The sequence below is a fragment of the Saccostrea cucullata genome, unplaced genomic scaffold, assembly GCF_032062105.1.
Source record: "Saccostrea cucullata isolate Sc308-1 unplaced genomic scaffold, CSIRO_AGI_Scuc_v1 ctg351, whole genome shotgun sequence".
NCBI lineage: Eukaryota > Metazoa > Mollusca > Bivalvia > Ostreida > Ostreidae > Saccostrea > Saccostrea cuccullata.
The window spans coordinates 29,284-52,237 of NW_026923765.1; the positions used below are offsets into that span (position 1 = coordinate 29,284).

At 32.1% G+C, this 22,954-nt stretch overlaps 1 protein-coding gene across 1 annotated transcript in view; it reads left to right on the forward strand.

Annotated features, from left to right (window-relative positions):
- The window catches only part of LOC134264868 (uncharacterized), a 53,055-nt gene that overhangs the window by 28,794 nt on the left and 1,307 nt on the right, over nucleotides 1-22,954 (forward strand). Inside the window, exons 7-10 of the mRNA XM_062747129.1 lie at nucleotides 28-513; nucleotides 2,738-2,995; nucleotides 7,889-8,128; nucleotides 22,715-22,836. Of these exons, the coding sequence (XP_062603113.1) occupies nucleotides 28-513; nucleotides 2,738-2,995; nucleotides 7,889-8,128; nucleotides 22,715-22,836 (1,106 nt within the window). The remainder of the gene's footprint in view (nucleotides 1-27; nucleotides 514-2,737; nucleotides 2,996-7,888; nucleotides 8,129-22,714; nucleotides 22,837-22,954) is intronic.

Sequence of the window (22,954 nt, forward strand, 5' to 3'; positions counted from 1 at the left end):
AAAAAAAAAACTTTATTCTCATTTCAGGTAACTGTCATACCTATTCACTAGAAATTCGGAATCTATTGTACAGCATACTGTTTGCTGAAAAATATCAACTGAATCTCGATGATCAATCTCATAAAATCACTATGGAAAAAATCAGAGACAGATATTTCACAGACATTACTGATGACGGCTCGGTAGATCTTCCTGATGGAATCGCAGAAACACAAGATCGTGTGATAACCTTTATATCAGACGACATCCGACATGATATCATGTACGCCTTTGTTACGGAGTGTCTGGTGGAGGACAGTGATCTTGAGTTTTTCCTGACCACGGCGTCACGTGACGTGATCTCAGAATACTGCGTATCATGGGGTTATAAGAGGAATGAGGGAGATAGATGTCTGTATGTTCCGAACAGACCGGAGAAGATGTATGATCTCTTCATGGACAAACTACAGCTGGACATCATTTCACACCGTACCATGTCTGACGGTACGATTCATGCCAGGATCAGAAATCGTTGTAAGTATTGATCATGTCTCAGTTATTAACAAATACTATTGTGGAAATCGATGTTTGGTTTCTTGGATACATTTTTTTCAGATCTTTAGCGTCAGCTGGAAACCTATATAAATTTGTCTCTGGGTAAAATTTTGAAAAGACAAGGAAACAAACTTTTATTTTAAAGCGTTACAATATCACAGGATAAAAAAAGTTTTTAATAAAGAATTTAATTACTAAAATATCTGAAAATATATGAATGCATTCGATAGAGAATTAAAAATCAGTGTACATGTAGTAGAAAACCCTACAATGTAACACTAACATCAAGTAATAATCATTGTGTCAGGAACTCTTGGACTTTTTCCTTCGTTGTTAGTCATACTTTAAATCATTCCCCAGCGTGATTGTTTAAAAAGTGTACTTCCTTTAGCATCGTCAAAATATATTTTTGAAAATCAAGCTGGGATTTCCTATTTTTTTTCTCTTTTGGAATCTGGATTTTTAAAGAAATTGGCAGAACAGATCGCATTCCCACGAACATACATATATAACTTCTATAAGAGATAGAGCATTCATGTAGCTGCTAAATACTGTTTTAATGCACCATATAACTCCAAAACTACGTGAATATTTTAAAGTCAAGATTTAGTAAATGAAAGGTGCCTACAGATTTATCAAACTTGAGAAATAAATTCCTTTGTTGTTGCTTTACAAACTTTAGCTTGGTCACATAAGGTGTTTCCAGAAATAATTTGTAGGTAAACAAGATGCAAAACTATATTTTAATCTGTCATTTTCAATGAAAAAATAAGAAAACCAGTCATGAATATGGGAGTTTTTTTTCGTATTCGGCAAAGGAATGAATCCAGATTGCTTACAGTCTCTCAGAAAACAGTAATTAGTATGTTCATGGCCTCTTCTTTAAATCAATATCAAATTTAATATAGGTATCTGGTTTACTTTTCATATGATTTCAAATTGAATGACATGAAAATACCCTATTTTCTACATAATTCTGCTAAAGCCGTAAAGTACGGGAAAAAGAAAGTTGAAATTGATTATGACGTCATAATGGATCCAGCACCAAAAAATTAATGTCTCGTTATTTACTAGATCTTGACATTAATGCACTGTGACGTATATTGTTTTTGTCCTGTATGTCTGTCTGTTTGTTTACCTGTTTGGAGGACAGTCTGCTGTCAACATTTTATCCTACATAGGACTCATGAACCTTAAGAGATTTAGACTTCATATTTAAATGAACATTTCACTAATTTTGCACTTTCATATGTCACCAAGGTCAAGGACCTTATGACCTTGACTGTGACTTTTATGCTTAAAATAGTTTCTGAACTTTGTTGCTGCTGGGCGAATAGTGTTTCACAAACACATCTTGATTCTTGATTTTTGTAAGAATATACAACCTTTCCAGGATAAACATACGAAATTTCAAAAAATCTAACACCCCACCCAACCCCACCTTTGCTACAGCTGCGTATCTGTAAATATATACGTAAGAATTACTCTTCGAAAATGCATGTTAATTATTGGTTAACTGCTTTAACCAAAAATTAGACAAAATTTTATGAACAACAACACACTCAGACAATCTTATTCTGTATCTAACGTTTAGAAAACGCTCACCTTCGATGATCCCATTACCTTACAGGCAACGTTTTCATTCTTTGAGTTACATACAAGCAGATGCATGTTCATATATAGATATATACATGTATTTCGAATATCGAAAACTAAAATCCGTAATATTGACAGCTGCAGCTAAAGTACATATACTCACATTGTAAATGTACCCCAAGTAACAGTACATTTAGCAGCAGAACTATTGCTCTCTGCTTGAGAAAAATCAGACAGATAAAAAACAGAGAGCTACAGATCCAAGTTTTGTAAAAACCCTCGATTTACCATGACGATTTTTAGTCGCTACTGTAAGTATTTATTTCGTGTTTTTTTTTAGCTTTCTGTTACGTTAAGAATGGTTGTTTATAAATCATCTTTTATTTAACTCTTATTTTTTATACTTTATTTATCTTTTAACGGCACAAAAAAGTCTTATTATATATAGTTTTGTGATGTTGGTTTAAAAGATTTTCATTACGACATCCGAAACCACAAACAGCCATTTGATAACATTGAAAGTTAAGTAAAATATCAGAAATTAAAGTTCAATGTATCATTTTAAAGCTTGGAAAATATTATTTAACATTAAATTTGATATGGACAGTAAAAGTACCTGAAGAAATATTGAAATGGGACCAGAAAGCCAGAGAACGGTACGTTCAGTACGCCGAGAGAGGGGGAGTACAGGAAGTCCATCACGCCCGGGGGATGATTGTAGGATGTGCTGGGGCCGGGAAAACCACGCTACTGAATCGTCTACTCAAGCGTAATGAGAATGAATTAAAGAAAATAGAGTCAACAGAAGGATTAGAGGTCCACGAGGAAGTGTTTGAAGTCTGTAAATGGACAGGAACACTCAAAGGTAAAACATTTGAATGTGACTGTTTAAAGTACGGATGTCAAAATATACTTCAAACTTTACTTTTACATGTAATGACGTATAAATACAAATTCTTTTGACATGTATTTGTAGAAAAAGAAACTTTAAAATGTAATGCTTACATACGTCACGTAGTATCGATGGAAATGAATCCAAACTGTTAAATATTTATAGATTTTGTATAGTACAATGTATTTAATTATACTTCACTTATAATTCACATATAATTTATTTGTTAAAGCCCGTACAAACATTTTTGATCTAAACGTTTAATATTGAATTAGGTTTTAAAGTAATAAACAAAAGATAATTTATGGTGAAAATCTTAAATTAATACATGCTATCACTATCACTTGCACCAGTTTAAATACTGTTGGAAAGAGCAAGAGCCATCTTTTTCATAAAATGGCCCTTACTTATATCAATTAATAAACTATCACCCTCTTCAATTTTCATATATCAAAATTAAATAGACACTTGGTGATTTCATGTTCTATAATGAAACTCGTTTTGAGAATCCAAATATTTGAAAACGGGCTTTGAAAAATTGCAATGTTCTTGAAATTTGCAGAAAATATGCGTATTTGACTACCTTCAGCAAAGAATTTAAATATGAGCACAGCCCACGATCCAAAAAATAAAACATGTATTTTGATCTTCAGAAATAGGCCTTTCATTGTTTATTGGCATATTTTGGATCAGAGGCTGTGCTCTATACGAAATATTAAGAAAACGCTTCAACTTAGGGTCATTTTAAAGGAATTTACAGGATATGAGGAAAATGACGCATTTTATGACGTCATAATGCATTAACGAGATGTGAGATTACGTCACAATTTATGTATACGTGGTCACCAACACTCCAAGTTATAAACACTGCATTTGCAGCCTAAACTGAGCGGTTTTGAATTTTCCATAATTCTCAGGGCCAAATAAGGCCCAATTGGCTCTACCTCTTTATTTATTTCGTGACTCTGGACTTAGACAATAACAAAAACAAATTTCATCAGAATTGCCCCAGTAGAATGCTTAAGAAGTCTGTAAAAACAGTCAATAAAAACAAGACTTTATTTGTTTGGGCGTGCTTGTCATGGCCATTTAATAATTTATTAAATATAACACAATGTATGCGCCGATCAAGATGATAATATGGCAACAAAGTTAAATGAATATAGATAATGAGCAAGAGAAATACCATTTTGATCCAAGGAGTCTGATAAAAAAAAAACATTACCCCCCGGAGACAGCATTTTTTGTAAAATTATACCAAATGGGTCAAGGGACAAGGTCAATTGACCAATCCGCCACAAACTAAAATCGGGGCGGCAGTTTTGGGGCCAAAAGTAACAACAGTACTAATTTTGCGCACATTAGGTACAAATTGTACAAAATATATGTACTATGTCAAAATGGTCTGCAAATGGGTCAAGGGCATGACCCATCCGATCCCATCAGTCGCATGACGAATCCGTCTCAAACTCAAATTTGGGCGGCGATTTTGCAGCCCATGCAGAGTAACATTAAGAGCACAAATTGTGCACAAAATAAAACAACAAATCGTGCACAAATTAAAAGCACAAATCGTGCACAAAGTAAATACAATTGCACCAAATAACTAAATTGGTAAGTGAAAGGCACAAATTGCACCCTAAAATTGAAGTTTTGAAATAAATGCAAATTGCATTGAAAATGATAAATGTGCAACTCGCACACAATTGGGCTCAAGACAAGCATCAGGAAAATGTTGTCAATACAAAATCACACCATTGAAATGTTCTTATGCATTTCTGAGGTCTGGCTTGTACAAACTCATAATATAATCATTACAGTGTGATAAATAGTCCATATTTTTAAAAAAAGAATCGTCTACATATATAATAAATAATAATCTATCAAACCTTTATATCCATATTGGCATATTTTATTTGCTTACATTGTATGTATACATTTGTATACATTTAATAAGTCTTCAAAGTAGATCCGAACCACCCCCCCCCCCCACGACCCCTGAACTGCGCATGGTTTACTTTTCCCTAAGCGGTGGACACAAATTCTCTAAATTAGCTTGTTATTTATTTATTTTAGGAATATTGGTTTAGAAAAAAATATGTTAAACTTTAAATTATTTGATTGATTCACTTTTAAAAAAATGAATTCCATATAATAAAATATGTTTATTAATTAAGAAATTAAATGCTTATGTACATGTAAATGCACGTTTTTTTTTTCTTTTAACAAACCCCGATATTTTTGAAAATTTTATAAAAATGACTTTACTAGAGGACCGTTGAAAACATCAAACATGGGAAATACTAAATTATTATTATGTGACGGTGACCAGTATATGGATGGTTCGTTTCCAGAGAGTGCATAAATAAAGACGCCGGAAAGGATGATTTTCCCCGAAATTCATAATCTTTATATTTATGATAAGAGGGATTGAAGTTTAACTTTTGGAAAACTCGCATAATCTTTGAAAACTTTGAACAGCGCTGAGAAAGATCACCCATGACGATAAAGATGGATTCGATAGGAAGAAAACTTAAACTTGTAGCCTGAGATATTCCAAGTTTAAAATAACTTTTAATTGCTTATCATTGTAATAAAAAAAAACTTGGTCACAAGACAAAATAAAGTTTAGACTTAAGCAAATGCTTGGTTAAACAGCAGAAGTTTCGCGTTATAACGCGAAAGTTACGCTTTATAACGCAAAAGTAACGCGTTTATTCGCAAAAGATTCGCCTGTATTCGCGAACGTTTCGCGTTATAACACGAAAGAGCGCTTTATAACGCAAAAGTAACGCGTTTATTCGCAAAAGATTCCCGTTTATTCGCGAACGTTTCGCGTTATGACGCGAAAGTTACGCTTTTTAACGCAAAATTAACGCGTTTATTCGCAAAAGATTCGCATATTATTCGCGAACGTTTCGCGTTATGACGCGAAAGTTTTGTGTTATAACGCAATAGTTACACGTTTATTTGCGAAAGTATCGCGTTATAACGCGAAAGTCACGCCTTAATTCGCGAAAGTTACGCGTTATAACGCGAAGGTTAGGCGTTTATTCGCGAAAGTTTCGCGTTATAACGCGAAAAAATTAATTTTTTTTACCTATCAAAATGAGCTCAATTGGCTTTCGTACAATAGGGAGGAAGAAGTACAAGAGTATTTTGAATTTTCCAATATTTTCGTTAAGCTACATGGGGATTACTGAAATTATTTTTACTTTTATTTTTTTCCCATCAAAATAGAATTTTTAGGTTCTGTATTAAACCTTTAATTTCACGAAACCTAATATTTTATGATTTGAAAAAAATGTACACGGTTCATTCAAGCATTCTATATTTGTCAATTTTCCCCTTCATGCGTCACGGTGTCACTCTCATAAAAAAGACTGAGTTCTTAATTGCAGATATTGCTTAATTGTTTTGTTATTATAACGACTTCTAAAGGTAAATTTTGTGGAAAGTGTTATTTTTTCATTACACTTCGTGTTTTTAATCATTTTATCATTTTGTTTCACACAAAAATCGGCGTTCTATATAGCGCGTATTACTTTAAATTTGTTGGTTAAGAGTTCTCATTAATCTTTTTAGGTCACCTATTGCTATCTGTTTCCGTCCGTCGTCGTGCATCGGGCGTTGTGCGTTAACTTTTGAACATTTTCAGCTTCTTCTCTGCAACCACTGAACCAATTTCAACCAAATTTAGCACAAAGCATTTGTAGGTAAAGGGGAACAAAAATTGTAAATTTCATGATCTTTGCCCCCTGGGGCCTGAGGGGTGGGGTCAAAATCACTAAAATTAATGCAATCTTTAAAAATCGTCTTTTTACTTCTGGACATCAAGCAGTCAAAATGTTTGCATGATTGTAATCAGCAATGAGTCCTCTACCAAAATTGAGAAACTCATGGCCCCAGTGTCAGGGGTTCTGGTGTTAAGACGGGGCTCTATTGATTATATAGTGAAAATGCATGAATTCTTTGAAAATCTACTTCTCTGCTCCTGGATATTAAATAAACAAACTACATACATAGTTATGATAAGCAAGAGTGCCTCTACCAAAATTGTGAGTTTTATGACCCCAGGGTCAGGGGTTCTGGTGTTAGGGTGGGGCTCTATTGATTATATAGTGAAAATACATGAATTCTTGGAAATCTTCTTCTCTGCTCCTAGGTATTAAATAAACTAGGTGCATAGTTATGATGAGCAAGAGTGCCTCTACCAAAATTATGAATTTTATGGCCCCAGGGTCAGGGTCCTCATGTTAGTGTGGGGCGCTAGAGATTATATAGTGAAAATACATGAAATCTTTGAATTTTTTTCTTCTCTGTTTCTCGGTATTAACGAATGAACTACATATATAGTTATGATGGAAAAGGGCCCTAATCTTCCCGAATTGTGAATTTCAAGGCCCCAGGGTCAGGGTTACCATAGAGGGGAGGGGGGCTTTGCTTATAATGATAATGATCAGGTGACCTATAAGGCCCATGGGCCTCTTGTTTATTCAACTATTAGATAGAGGTTTGTAATTAGTGGTTTTTCATGTAAAAAAATCACAGATTCGGATATTTCATTGACTTCTTAGTTAATCCCTTGTTTTCATTTTCAAATCTTGCCACTTTGCATTTACTTTCTTAGATTAATTTTTTGTACAATATAGTGAGGAAAAAATATCAATGAATCAAATAAGAACAGAAAATCAAAACCCGATACTAGTAAGCAGAAAACGCTTAGTTTCTCTGATTTTGCAGGACAGTGTGCGTACATGTACTATGCCCTTCACCAGATTTACCTGACTAGGAGAGCCTTCTACATAGTTTTTATATTTTAATTCCAACAGCAACAATGAGATATTTCATGATTACTTTTTCCAGCCAGAGAAAAATACAAAGACCAAAACAATGAAAGAAATAATTATGAAAAGATGGATTCCAAGACCTTGACATTCTTTGACTTTGCGGGCCAGTGTGCGTACTACGCCTGTCACCAGATTTACCTGACTAGGAGAGCTTTCTATGTCGTGGTGGTGGACGCCTCTAAACGTCTTGACCAGAAGGTGGATAAGGAAGTGTGTGACCAGGAAGATACTGTGTTTGCAAATTGGGAGTACAAAGGTATTTTTACGCAGAATTATCTCAAATTATATTTAAGAATGACGATAAATTTTCTCTTTGATGAAACGAGTTTCTTGGAAGAAACGTTTAAAACGAAAGTGCTTTGAGTATTAATACATGTACATGTAGCCATTCTCTGTATCCACGCATGGCCACAGATTTTGATGAAACTTCACCCACGCCTAGTACTTTGCACCAGAAACAAATATCAAACAACATTTCGTTGATAAGTGTCTCGGTTGCTATGGCAACAGCCGGAAAGTTTGAAAAATTGAGATTTTCAGCCACTTTAAATCTTGACTGTGGCTTAATCAAAACTAGAAAAAGCAAACAAACCATTCTCACAAAAACATGACACCTTGATGTCACTTATAGTGTAAAGAAACTGTTTAGAATATGATTCTAAGTAAGTGGTAACAAGGGTACATTTGGAATACATTTGAAATGCCGAAATATGCTGAAAAACACTCCGTATTCACTAACGGTAGGTGTTACATGCTCAAACTCAATCAACTACTTAAGAACAGCAATGTAAATATTAATGTTTGACCTTAAGTATATAAGTATAAACAATATAATTCTATAAAAAACTTTAATGGTTGCCTTGGCAACACAGTGTAATTATGAAAAACCAGTAACTAAGATTGGGTTAATGCTACTGTCTTGAGGAAAACATGAAAATTCAAGACTGGCAAATATGCATCCTTTGGACCTTGCATCATCAAAACCATACTAAAAATTGGATATAATTGTTACTTTGCAGTGTTACCATGGAAACAAAGTACTACCAGTGGTTAAAAGTGATTTATTTTTCGCTTCATTAAGAATTAAATTGCCATATATATAATCAAGAAACAAATTAAAGAACTCAGCTTGAATGGTACTTATCTGTTAGAACTGAAGTTGAATATCATATATTGATAAAATGTTATGAAGAAAACAACACTGTTGCTATGGTTACCAAGAAGGGAAAATGTTCGATTTTGTGAACTTTATATCAGTATTAAACCCTGTGTGACAACTTCTTGCATCCACTTAGAGATTGTCAAAATAAAAAAGTCAGGTTAGCTGTTAATAAATATCAATCATAAAAATTTTGGGAATCTACATTTAAGGTCCTACGTAACATACATTACCTTTTGGTAGTTTTCTCAAGAAATTCTTTATTTAAAATGAAGGTCTACTAAGATGTTCTGAGACAAAATATCAGAATGTATTACCAGGGGTTTTGGAAGGATAACATATGATGAAAATTGGCGTTTTCCTATGCAAAATATACCGAAATTCTCAAACATACTTTTAGATGATATTTCTTCCAATTTTATAGTAATAGATGATGAAATTCTAGAATTTTTCAGCATATGGAACCAGCTTTTTTTCTTAGATTTTTTTTGAAAAATCCAATTTACATACTATTTGTATATCTGAGTTACCTCTCTTTGAAGAAAAATATGCAATACACCCATACATACAACAGAACGCACTGTAAGTAAAAATGAGGACAGAGTCTATGAAACACTGTTCCTCTACAAATATTTCATATTGAAGAACAATACGTAAATATATAATACTTGGGTTTTTATACACCTTTTGTTCAAGTCATTTTGATTTACATATACATTATATTGAAAATTCGTATGTAACTGCAGAACAGTAATTTTTCAAACCTGACAAACTTGAATAAGATCGCCCTGATCCTCTTTTCTGCCATCCTGCGTCAAAAGACACTGAAAGGTCATCATTACTGAAATGAGAAAAATATTTCAAATTATAAATTGAAAAAATGAAAAAAATAAATGCACAACAATTTTTGCATGTAAATTTACCAAGTATATACTTATTACACATTATAATGAATATATATCAGTTGCATGCATTTCTGAAAAGTATAGTTCTCATACCATATTTATAAACCAAAACCCAAGAATATTTTATGATCTGCCTAGTAAAAGTTTATTGATAAAATTATATCCATCATTTTCTTTTGTAATGTGTGCGCAATAACAAATACAAATGCCTTTACAAATATTATTAGTATTACCCAAATGATTCCACCTCTGCAGTAGCAAATTCTTTACAACTATTTTTGGCAACATCTTCAACTGCTCTACCAACTTCTCTCTCAGATATTTTCAAAGATGTCTTTGACAGTGGTGGGATGTTCAATACACTTAGGAGCATAGGTAATTTTTTCTCACCAATGCCTGCATGGAGCATTCCTGCAATGTAATAATAATTACAAGTATATGTATAATATGATAAATATAACTGTATGCTGAGATGCTTCATTGATCAAATGAAGATAAAATATATAAAATCAATATTCAATAATTAAAAACCCAGTGCAACTTTTGTGTTTACGTCAAATGCTCGTATCCCATTACTGTCCGACCGAGAATGGCGTTTTCCTGTGGGAACATAGTTTACTGTGCTACATAAAGTACACTTGATATGTAGTAAGGAACCAAGTCCATATCTCTTTTCGCCATAAATGTCTCTCAAATTCTAAGAATATTTACATTTATAACAACCCTCTATAAGTTTATTCAAAACAAATCCTAGTTCACTGATTCTTCTTCCTGTATCCCATTTTATATGAGATGTGACGTGTCTTCGTTTTCATCTGGGACTACTTCCTCATCACATTGTCCGTTTATTGATAGATCGTAAGCATAGCTGTGCTCCAAAATGTAGATTGGATCTTGTAAATCATCATCTGTCATAAATTTACCTTGAATTACCAAGGATAACCTATATCAACTGAATACTATTAGAATTAAATCGGAGTATTCAGTTGACTACTAGTTGACTGTCAACTGACCGTCAATTGACCATTAGTTGAATTTTTGAATGCAAATGAGGGAGCAGTCAACTCATTTGCATAGAGAGGACCACTGCTCCTATATATTCTTTGTAGTTGACCGTTAGTTGAATACTTCACTATTTCCTTTACAGTTGACCGCTAGTTGAATACTCCTCTATTTCCATTGCAGTTGACCGCTAGTTGAATACTCCACTATTTCCTTTACAGTTGACCGCTAGTTGATTACTCCTCTATTTTCTTTGCAGTTGACCGCTAGTTGAATACTCCATTAGTCAGTGCAAGTAGGTTGCTTTCATTAAATATTTGAAAAAAAATTGAGGGAGATTTGAAATCTAAGACAATCAGTGTTCTTGAAAATATGGAAAGTCAAACCAATAGAGTTTCTATTTGACATAAATGTACTTGTAAATCTAAATGCATTATAAATGAATTGAGCTGGCACACTCTCATAAGTTGTTACATGCCTTCTTCATTTTCTAGGCAGAAAAGGTTACATGTATATATATAATTAGTGAAAGCAACGGTTTATTTTTTTCCAACTCAACAAGAAACACAACAAAACGCTTGATGCATGACAAGTTTTCAGAATTTTTTCAATTCTTAAAAAAGTACACAATAATAGGGAGTTTAGGGACCTATACTGGCTAGAGTTTTTTGTATTCCTATTATCTGTTAAAAAATAACAAGCTTAGTAAAACAAATCTTAAGATTTTATATATTTACAATATTACATGAGGTATTTCACACGCGGAATCATTACAAAGACAATAATGTTTCAAATCAAAATTCTCATCTTCTACAGAAAACACACATGTACTGATTCAAATCTTGGTTGTAGTAATTATGGTATAACAAACCCGATCTATGATAATGTAATATTGAACCCAACATAAATGTAGCGTGGGAGAAATTTTCTAACAAGTCGGAGTGTTCAACTAGTGGTCAACTCTGGTTCTACATGAAATTTCAAAGTATTAGCATTCAACTAATGGTCAACTGGCCGTTTTATGCAAATCAGTTGATCGCTTTTGTGAAAAGCATTCAACTCCGAGTGGTCAACTGTTTTCGCATTATCAGTTGACGCCTAGTTAACGGTTAGTTGACGGCTAGTTGACGGTAAAATATATAAAAGAATAAGCAATACAAACGCATCTAGATGCTTGACTGTTTACTGAAACTAAATTCATCGAATTTTTTAGCCCTTCTTTTTTGTTGACACACACACGTTTATTTTACGATATTTGCTTACATGTATATAAACGAATCAAGATAACTTACTTTGATCAGGCGGCGGATCGTCAGGACTAGATTTGGAATTTATTGAAGGTACCTCAACTGTCACATTTTTCTGTCTATAACTTTCAATCGATGTTATTTTATTTTGTTTTCCTTTGGAGATAAATCGCCCTCCTTTATCGCGAATTTTCTCAATTCCAAACAAAGATATTCTAAAATTATATCTACGTACGAAAAAGCTCTCAAGGGGCGTAATCGAAAGTAAAAATCGAGCCCGATAAGGAAAAAGTAACGGAATCAATATCGGAACTCTATTTTTAGGAGATAGAAAAATAAATGGTAAAAACTACGTTGCGTCTGACCTTAAGGGTACGTTTCCAAGGAAAGAAAATATTTTTCTGGTTTTTAAGCATATATTTTCTGCTTATTTCCATTGCAACGCTCTATCTAAAGAATCTTATCTGAATTTTTTCAAATGGGATAACTAAGAGCACACTAACATCGTTAAAAATGTATCATCAGTTATGACGAAATGTGCTTTTTCAAAAGATAGCATCAAATTTAAACGTACAGAGTGTTACTTTGAAGGCTCTTTGTGGTATAAAACCTTGACAACCATTGCCAACCAAAATGAAATATCATATTTTGTTCTTGATATATGTTTCAAGGCTCTTTTTTTCTATTATTTGGTCACATCTCATCCTATAATTGCTTTTTTTACGTGTATGACTTTATAAAATTCAATGAATTTTATTTTTTTTTACTTTTGAATACTTTGTAACCATGGTAACATATGTGATAGATGATTTACCAAAGATGTTTATCATGCATTTCAGAAATATGACCTTCAACGTTTTGAAACAATCATTGCCAATTGTTTGCTTTGCCACAAAAGTTAACTATGGGGCTCTAAACATGTTAAAAAATGCCATTTTTCGAACTTTAAAACATGTTGCCATGGTAACTATAAAGCATAGCAATCAATTTTTGTCTGATTTCAGTTTAGGGTATCAATGAATTTTATCATAGAGAGTTTGGAGAAATTCTGAGACTATGCGTGCGACAGCTTTTATATAAAATCTCAAATGATTACAGAGAATGGCTCTTAAGAGCAAGTCCGTGAGAAAACCATGCAAATTCAAAAAATCGTCCAAATGGAAGGTTGCAACTTGGGAATTTTTAATGGCTTAAAATGTTCTACATAAAGGTAGAAGTCAAAATATCCACAAAAAATGTCGAACCCTTCATCTATTTTTAGTAACAGCTCATCTGCATATTTTTCGAAAATCACACAAAATTTAATGGAAAATGTATACAAATTGATCAAGTCAAAAAGTTACCTTTTTTCATCAGCTTATTTTCAGATTTTGATTTTCAGTCAAAGTCATTGTCCAATTAACACAATTAATGAGGAAAAACTTAAATCAAATGAATATTTTATTTTTTACACATCTATTTCTAGATCCTAAGTAAATGAGTATGATTTTTTAGCCATTTTTAGACGCTCGATTCTCTCAAGACCAAGGTTGGAATTGAATTAATTTAACTGTTTCTTTAAGAATATACTAAGGTCTTCTCTGTTTTAAAATTTTGAGCTTGGAAATAATATCTACATGCTGTAAATTAACTTTGAAATACCATATTTTGCTACAATTTCACATATTTTAAATAACAGTCTTTTACCATATTTTTGGTAATAACTGATTTGGAAACTTCATATAACTTTCTTTTGGTTATTTTAACCTCTTGTAACCAATTTGCTGGAGTTAAATTGTTATCTCCCCTTGTTGGAACTCTTTTGTATTATTGGGTAAAAAGTGACAGGTATGTCAATCAAAAGTAGTCGATTAAATCACAATTACATGTACTTTGGATTTTAAAAGTAATCGATTACAAATTGATTACAGACATTTTTTGAAGTAATCAATTACATCTGATTACTTTTCCTTCATGTAATAATGATTACTTGTGATTACTTTAGATTACATTTAGTTTTTTTTGTTTAATGTTCATGAACAACAGAATGTTATATATTCAGTCTTCTCTTTTTAAGTATCACTATATTTTAAGTATATATATAAGGTACAACCCGGAAAAGTTTGGTGGTACATTTTTTAATATAGATGCATAAGAATTATCAAGTTCATGTTTTCTGTCTTTAATACAAATAGATGTAAATATCTGTGTTGTTGTTGAGATAGAAGTACATGTAAAAAGAATTTATCAAACTGGACATAATTATAGTTATGCATATAGGGATTTGATAGAGAACTGTTGCACAAGTAATTAGCCTTCTTGTTGCTTTTGCAATGAAGATGCCGATTAGTAGATGTTTTTACAAGAATTAACACATTTACTGGGCAACCATGGATAGTTCATTAATTGTTATAACCCAACCAAACTTTAGTATACCAGTGCTTTATTACTAATTAGTTCACATATCTTTTTTATGTGTACGGAAAAAAAAACGAAGTGATTTATAGAAAACACATCTCAATAAAGGAATATTTGATATTTTAAAAAACATGTTTATTCAAAAATATTTTTATAATTTTAATAAATAAAATTTTGCTTTTTGCACATGTTAATTGATTGAGAAAAAAAATCAAAATGATCCTTTAGTAATTTTCTTTTAGTTTAATTATATATATCAAGTCAAGATGGCTGCTAAAGAATTTTGAAATTACTACTAGGAACTGATAGGATTTACTCATTGTCTGGATAATGGACCTGATTATAAGCATTTCTGGAAGCATTTGAAGAAGATACTTAACTAAAAATAGCTTATAATTTTATAATAACTTTTGCTCACTGAATATCATCAAAAATCATAATTTCATGACCTTTGTTTTTATAATTGTAATCATAAAGTAATCATGATTACGGGACATTTTTCAGAGTAATCCATTAAATTACGATTACTTGTAATCAGAAAAATGGGTGATTACTGATTACTCATTATTACTTGGCAAACTGTAATCGATTACAGCTGATTATGATTACTGATTACGAATAATTTAATTTCCTATTATGAATCGTTCTGAGGAACATATAATATTTTGTATAACATAACTTGCCTACGTCACAATGAGTTACGTCAAAAACGTATTACTGCGCTTGACGTTATTTTTAAAATAATGCTCAAATTGAAGCCTTTTTCCGGAGGAAATATTGTCTCATTGTCTACACTGAAATTAAATTATAAGGTATGAAGCTTATTTCAACTTATGTTATCCGATATAACAAAACTTGGGGCAGTTTACGCTTTTTTATAAACCGCTTCGCGGTTTATAAAGCGTAAAAAGCGTATAAAAAGCGTATAAAAGCGTATAAAACGTATAAAAAGCGTAAAAAGCGTATAAAGCGTCTCCCTCCAGGCACGTTATTATTGTATCAAATTGATTATAGCTTTCCTTTTTTCTCAAATGATTCTCAAAGAATCATCAAATGTCAATGTGTAATGTAATTTATCTGTGTTATCTATAGCTTTTCTTTTTTTCCTTATTCTATGTGAAAAGAAGCCTCAAATGTCAATGTGTAATGTAGTTTATCTGTGTGTGTTATTTATAACATTGTTTGTTATCAATAAAAGAAAAAAAACAACATTTTTTTTAAATGTAAAAACAAGTAGTAGTTTGCATGCATGAATAAACAGGGGTCTGGGAAGGGGTGAAGGGAAGGATCGAGTTAATATCTCTTTACGTCTTAATGGTTGAAAACTCCTCAAATGAATGTTGACATGAAATCTGACTTGTCCTCATTATTTTTCAAGTGGTGGTGTCTTCATTTAAGTGAAAAATTCCTGAGAGAGATGTTTAACAACAAACAAACAGATGACATAAAAACACAATATTGATTTGAGTTACGAAATATGCAGGGGATATTTTCCATAGTAAATCTTCCTATCAATAACAGCAAGGGCATTTTTATCAAACATAATATGCTGATATGTATTAGTAAGAGCTATTCAACTGCATAAAAACTTCACCTTGCACATTCCTGTGACCTTGACCTCCCTCTCTTTACTTTGTATTTTGCTAAGTTTTAAAGAAATAATTTAAGACATTTTTCATGTTAAGCATGCACTTATACATAATTTGGTGAAAATTTATTATCTATATTCAATTTATTTAGATTTTAGTTTCAATTTTAAAGAAACTGTTCAAGATATTTTCATCAAACTTTATGCTAGCTAATACAAATTTTCATGTAGCATTAGTAATATACATCTGGTGGGACATCCATGTGGCCATGGGGTCAGGCCACAATTAGGGATAAAAATCTTGCTTAGGAATAAGGAAACACATCTTTAAAATTCTTCTTTTTAAGAACAACAAGAGCATGATTAATATGGAAACTTTCTCAAGAGGTGTACATTTAAATTTGTACAAATCATGTACCAGGTTTTGCCATCCACATAAAAATTCAAATTTAATCGTTAAAGCAGGTTGATTAAACATACCAAATATATACAAAAACAAAAAAATTCTATCCCCATTTGACTCCCCCCCCCCGGGCAAACTGAAAATTCCAAAACCTTGCTGCACATATGCATGACACCACCAACCATCTCTTAAAAGATTATTAGGCTACTGAGTCAAATGAAGGAGGAGTTCAGGGAAGATGGGGCATTTAGCATAAAAACATCATTTTCAAACCCCCATTTCATCCCCAGGGAAAAATCAACATTCCAAAAACTTAATGCACATCTACATGACACCACCAACCATCTCTTAAAATATGATTAGGCTAATGAGTCAAATGTATGAGGAGTTTAGGGAAGATTGGGCTTTTTGCATAAAAAACGTCATTTTTCGAACTCCATTTTACCCCATGGGGCAAAATAAACATTCAAAAACCTTACTGCACATCTACATGACCCCACCAACCATCTCCCAAAAGATGATTAGGCTGATGAGTAAAGTGTAAGAGGAGTTCAGGGAAGACCGGGCTTTTGCATAAAACGACATTTTTCGACTTCCATTTGACCCCACATGGCAAAATCAAAATCGCAGCACAGTAAAGGCTACAGTAAGGAGGCGGGGCTTAATTTGTACGGGAAATGTTTACTATGACGTCACGCATAATATAAGGTTTTCAAAATACCACAAAATGAAATTATTTGCCATTTCAAACAGCTGGATAGCTGTATACTTCATACAAACTTACTATTACATGCAGTTTTGTCGTTTGTTAAATCCCACACAAAAGTATACAAACGATGCATCGATCGCAATGCACTTGTCAATGTGACGTCATCTCGCAAAAATGACGCAGTTTTTACACAGTCAGAGGCTGATCAAGTCACATTTTGTACAATGGAAAAATGTCTTTTGTTCTCAGATAAATATTATTTGAGGTAAAATTAAAAAGTCATTCACTTGGATGCGATGTTTATTTTTGTATTTTATTCATAAACTGTACGTGCATTTATCAGACAAACGATACTGTCGTGTGTTTGTATGCAGATTCATTGAAAAAGTAATGGAAGGGCCCTAATGAATCGATTTATTGCAAGGGCATACCCTCAATGTATCTTGTCAAAATTGTACACATAAACTCGAGAAGCATTAAGATATTTGAAAAGTGCTGCGGAGCTCTTGAAATCTTGCAAATAAACTAATAATAGCTATATTTAATGTAGTTGACCAGCAAGATATTCAACCTGCCGTCCAGCAAATTAAATTTTACCAATTAAAAAAGGGAATCTATATAGGTTCGCAACACTTTTCACAAACTACATAAAGTGTTGAAAAGGATTAAAAAATATACTAAGATTTTTAGCTTGGTTATGCCCTTGCAATATTGAAATTTATAGATGACCTCTAAACTGAAATTATAATTGCCAAAGTCATGTGACGTCGACATTACATGACAAGTCTAAATAAAAAATCTAAAAGTCCCCAACATGTAGATTTAAACCACATTACATTTTTTTGATATCAGTGAATTCATAAAAAAAGATTTGCCCATCCTAATATAGTATGTATTTTTTTTCTTAAAAAATTGCTGATAATTCCATTTGTAAGCTTAACTGTGCTGCGATTCCGAAACCTTTCAGCACATCTACAATACATAACCAATCATCTCCTAGAAGATGATTAAGCTACTGTGTAAAATGTAGGAGGAGTTCAGGGAAGAAAAGTGTGCTAGACGGACGGACGGACGGACGGACATAGGTAACAACAATATACCCGAACTTTCTTTAGAAAGTGCGGGTAAAGTCATTCATTCATCACACAAGTACGTATTGATATCACTTTAAAAATATTTGGTTGTTACATTTAATATTAAATAATCGACTTTCTCTTTAACTTAAAAATTTTATTTCACCTTTTCTTGATTTAATAGCATTTAGTCTACATTTTTGCGAATGAAAAATGAAAAAAAAAATTATTAATGCAAGAATAAAAAAAATCTTGCCCACAGCCAGACTCGAACTCTGGTCTCCAGCGTGAAACTCCGTGACCTTATCAGTTACGCTACGACGTCTTATTGTAATTGATATCATTATTTTTATTTTCTTTAACTTTTCATTTTTTTTTCTTTTGATCTAAAAAAATCATCGTTAAATATTCTTATAATTATATAATATAATTTCCTCTGAAAAATTCCAAACCATTGTTTTTGCACATTTCTCTTCCCCACTTTTTGAAGACCAAGACAGAGTAAGACTGAATACGATTAGTTCAAAGCTGCAGAAAACATCTTCACCTTTGAATTTACCTTACTCTCTTGTGTAACTATGCTGGTGTATACTCGTGTAAACTGTGTCAAAAGTCCAGCCCGAAGACTAAAAAAAATCTGCCATGCGTGAAAATATCACACAAATTTAAAAATCTTCTGTAGTCAAGGACACTAAACGAAAAGGCATGTGAAATTTTTGTTCCCTTGTTAATAATTTTTCTGTGATATCAAGAGTCATTATCCAATTTCTCAAAGTTTTTAAAATTCAGCATTGCAGATTACCCCAATGTAAGAATGAAGCATATATCCATTAAAGTCTTCTATTGCAACACAATTTTTGCATTCAGTTAATTTTTTTATTTGTGCTGTTAGGAAAACATAGATTGAAAGGCATCTTTTATATAAAATAAGTGTAAATGACCTATTTAATTTTTTTAGATACCGGTATGTAAACAAGACATCCTTAATATATATTTAATGTATATATGTTTGAAAAGTGTAATAAATCAATTGTTCATGGTAATCATTATAGTGAGTCAAAGTTTTCATAGCGATAAATTTATAATTACAATAGTTAATTAAAGGTTTTATAGTGATCACTATAATGAATCAAAGAAATCATAGTGTCAAAGTCATCTTTATTGTAAATCAAAATTTTCAATTTAGTTTAAGTTCTCCTAGTGTCAAAGTTCTCACAATAGTAATCAAATCGCTATAATAAAATCAAACTTTTCATAGTGTTGAGGTTAATAAATATTTGGTAATTAAAGTTTTGATAGCTATAGCTATCACTGTAGTGCAAAAGTAATCACTATATTTTACTATAGTAAACTGATTTTAACTAAAGTAAAACATAGTATATATTGTTAGTACAAGATGCATCGACAGGCTTACTATGAAAAATCAACGGAAAATAGAAGTGCCAAAACGGGAATTGTTTTTAAAATGAATTGATTTTTATTCAGCTGTTCTATTATAACAGAACTTAAAAACTTGGAAATAGCATAGTATAACCTACTCTGTACTGTATGGAGTTTGGTCCCATCGATGGACAGTCACGTGATGAATGCATAGTAGGTACACGGAATGTAGGTCAATAACAAATTTTAATATCGCAAGGGCATACCCTAGTTGAAATTAAAAATTCAAACTAGTAATTGTTTCTGCATACTTTGTTTTTTTTCTGGAAAGTGCTGCTGCTTTGAATAGAATTCTCGTTTTAATAGTTATAATTTCAAGTAAATAGGCTAATGTCGAAATATGTTTGACTTTTACTTAATATTTTGTGTACTTATGAAGTCATCCTCTCGATTTAAAGAAAGCAGCAACACTTTTCAAGTTAAGGAACATATCCTTTATTTATATTTTAAAAATTGTCCAGATTTATTTAGTGTATGCCCTTGCGAAAAAGCGATTTTATGAGGCACCTCGATGTAAAATATACCTAACCTGAACATTAAAACACGACAGAATTATTTGATTACATTCTCTCGATAGTTGATGAATAATCGCACTAAACAAAGGATATTCATTGGTATCATTAGCCTATTAAAAGTCTGTAAATAATATTCTGTTTTATAATATAACGCATTTTTCATTGTTAAAAAATTCCCTAATCTGCCTCTCACAGTATATGAAATACGTCATTTTCACCAAAATGACGTCATGATTGACAAGCTCATCGAGATCAGTGATTTGTTTAAAACCAGCTGTATAGGATTTAACTAGCGACTTTTGTTAATGCATTGGTAAGTCTAATTGTTGTTTATTATGCTAATACAGTTAAAAGTTGCAAATTATTTCATTTTCGGGTAATATGATGAATGCATAAAATTCATATTTTTGTGTGACGTCACAGTAAACTTTTCCCGTATAAATTAGGCCCCGCCCCCTTTTTCTAGCCTTAACAGTGCTGCGAAATTACTACTAATACACATGTAGCTAAAATATATTCAAATATTGTCATTAAATGTGTGAAAGTAGCTCATGGTAACCTACTATTTGGTTGACATTCTCCAAGATGCATCAACTGACAAAATTTTATTTTTTAATATCTGGGAGTCCAACATTTACCTCTAAAGCATTTTAATAAGAATTTAATACAATAATGCCACTGTGACTTAATTTCTTACAACGCAGCACAGTTAAGGTTACAAAAAGTAGGCGGAGCCTAATTTGTACGGGAAAACTTTACTATGACATCATACACAATATACGTCATACAACATTTCTTTAAAATATCACAAAATGAGTTTATCTGCCAATTTAATCAGTACGAAATCATCAAACTATATAAAAACTTACTACAGCGTGTTGTTTTGTTGTTAGATAAATCCCACAGAACAAGTTATAAACAAGTCACTGATCGCAATTCACTTGTCAATATGAAGTCATTTCTTACAACGTGACGTAGTTTGTATATGCAGTGAGAGACAGATCAATTAATATTTTCTCAACAAAATATGTATTCTCTAATTTAAAAAAATATTATTTACAGACATTCTATGAGACAATAACTTGAATGCAATGTCTTCTTCGCTATTTTATTAAGATATTTTCTGTACATTACGTATCTAATTGACACTGCCGTATATTTGTATGCAAGTACATCGGAGGGTAATGTGGGGGTCTTAATAAATCGATCTAGTGCAAGGGCATACGCTCTATGGATCAAAGAAAGCTTTTACATTTCAACTATAGAACTTATAAGGTATTTGAAAAGTGCTGCGATCCTGATGAGATCTTAAAAACAATTGAATTATATCAATATTCCATGCCGCTGACCAGCAAAAAATATAGCATTCGGTCATACAAGTATAATTCTAACAATGAAATTACAGAATGTAGATAGGATCACAGCACTTTATAGAAACTACAATGCTTTTTAAAAATATTCATATAGTAAACTTTGAAATATAACTTGGTTATGCCCTTGCACTAGTGATATTTATATGTAACTTCAATACTTCGTCAATGTGCTAAAATCGCGTGACTGCCGCATCGTGTGACTAGTCTAAATATAAAATATAATCGTCTTCAATATGTAGTTATTAATCATAATTACAATTATCCGATATAAATAATTTACTTAAGATAATCGCCATCACGATTACGAATACATTTTTAAATACAAAATTTAGCCGATATTTCCGTTGCGCACCTTAACTGTACTGCGAAAATAGAACATGGTGATTATTGATACCTTTCTCTGACATCTAACATGACCGTCAACTTTTTGAAAGATATAAATCATAACTCAAAGTGTAGGTCAGGGTGATTTATTTTCAATTGACTTAATTTGATAACCCAATATACATGAACGAAATTAGACAAAATACATGTATATGGCCTAAATTATACAAAGTTGACGCACACCACAGAATGCCATGGCATTAGCTCTTTCAGCCTTGGTCTCAAAAGAGTCGATGAAAAAGAAATATCATAAATAACTTAGCAAAATATGATGAAAATAATATTTAAGCTATCTTACATAATTTAAGGAAAAATTTTAGTTTTAATAAAATCTATACCCCCCCCCCTTCAACTGCAACCTTGGGCGCTTTAAGGTAAGGTTATGTATAAAATTTTACTTGCAGTTACATCTGTATTTGAGGATCAAAGTTTTGTTGCAAAAGAAATAAGGATTTATATTTCAAAGAACACATAAGAAGTCATAGAAGTCATAAAATGCATAATAATATGCAATCATATTCAGATAGTGTTGATTCATGCCAACGAAGAAAAATGGGGGCTTTAATGAAAGATAAAAATCTGTAAAATGTACCCGACTGATCTGCTGGCGTGCCTAAATATTAAGAAATATTTTCTTTTCCTCACAGATTACTTTCTATTTTGGATGAAATCTATCCACACGTATTGCCATGGGCAATCGCATAACGATAAAGACAGTAAAGTTATTATTATAATAATAGCAACGCATTGGGACAAGTGTGTTTACAAGGTAATGCAGCTTATACATAGATTTTAACGTATGCATATTATATATTATTGAAATAAAATTTTACTTCTGTACATTGATATATGGTAAGAATTTTGTCATTTCATGCAAACTAAGCTTT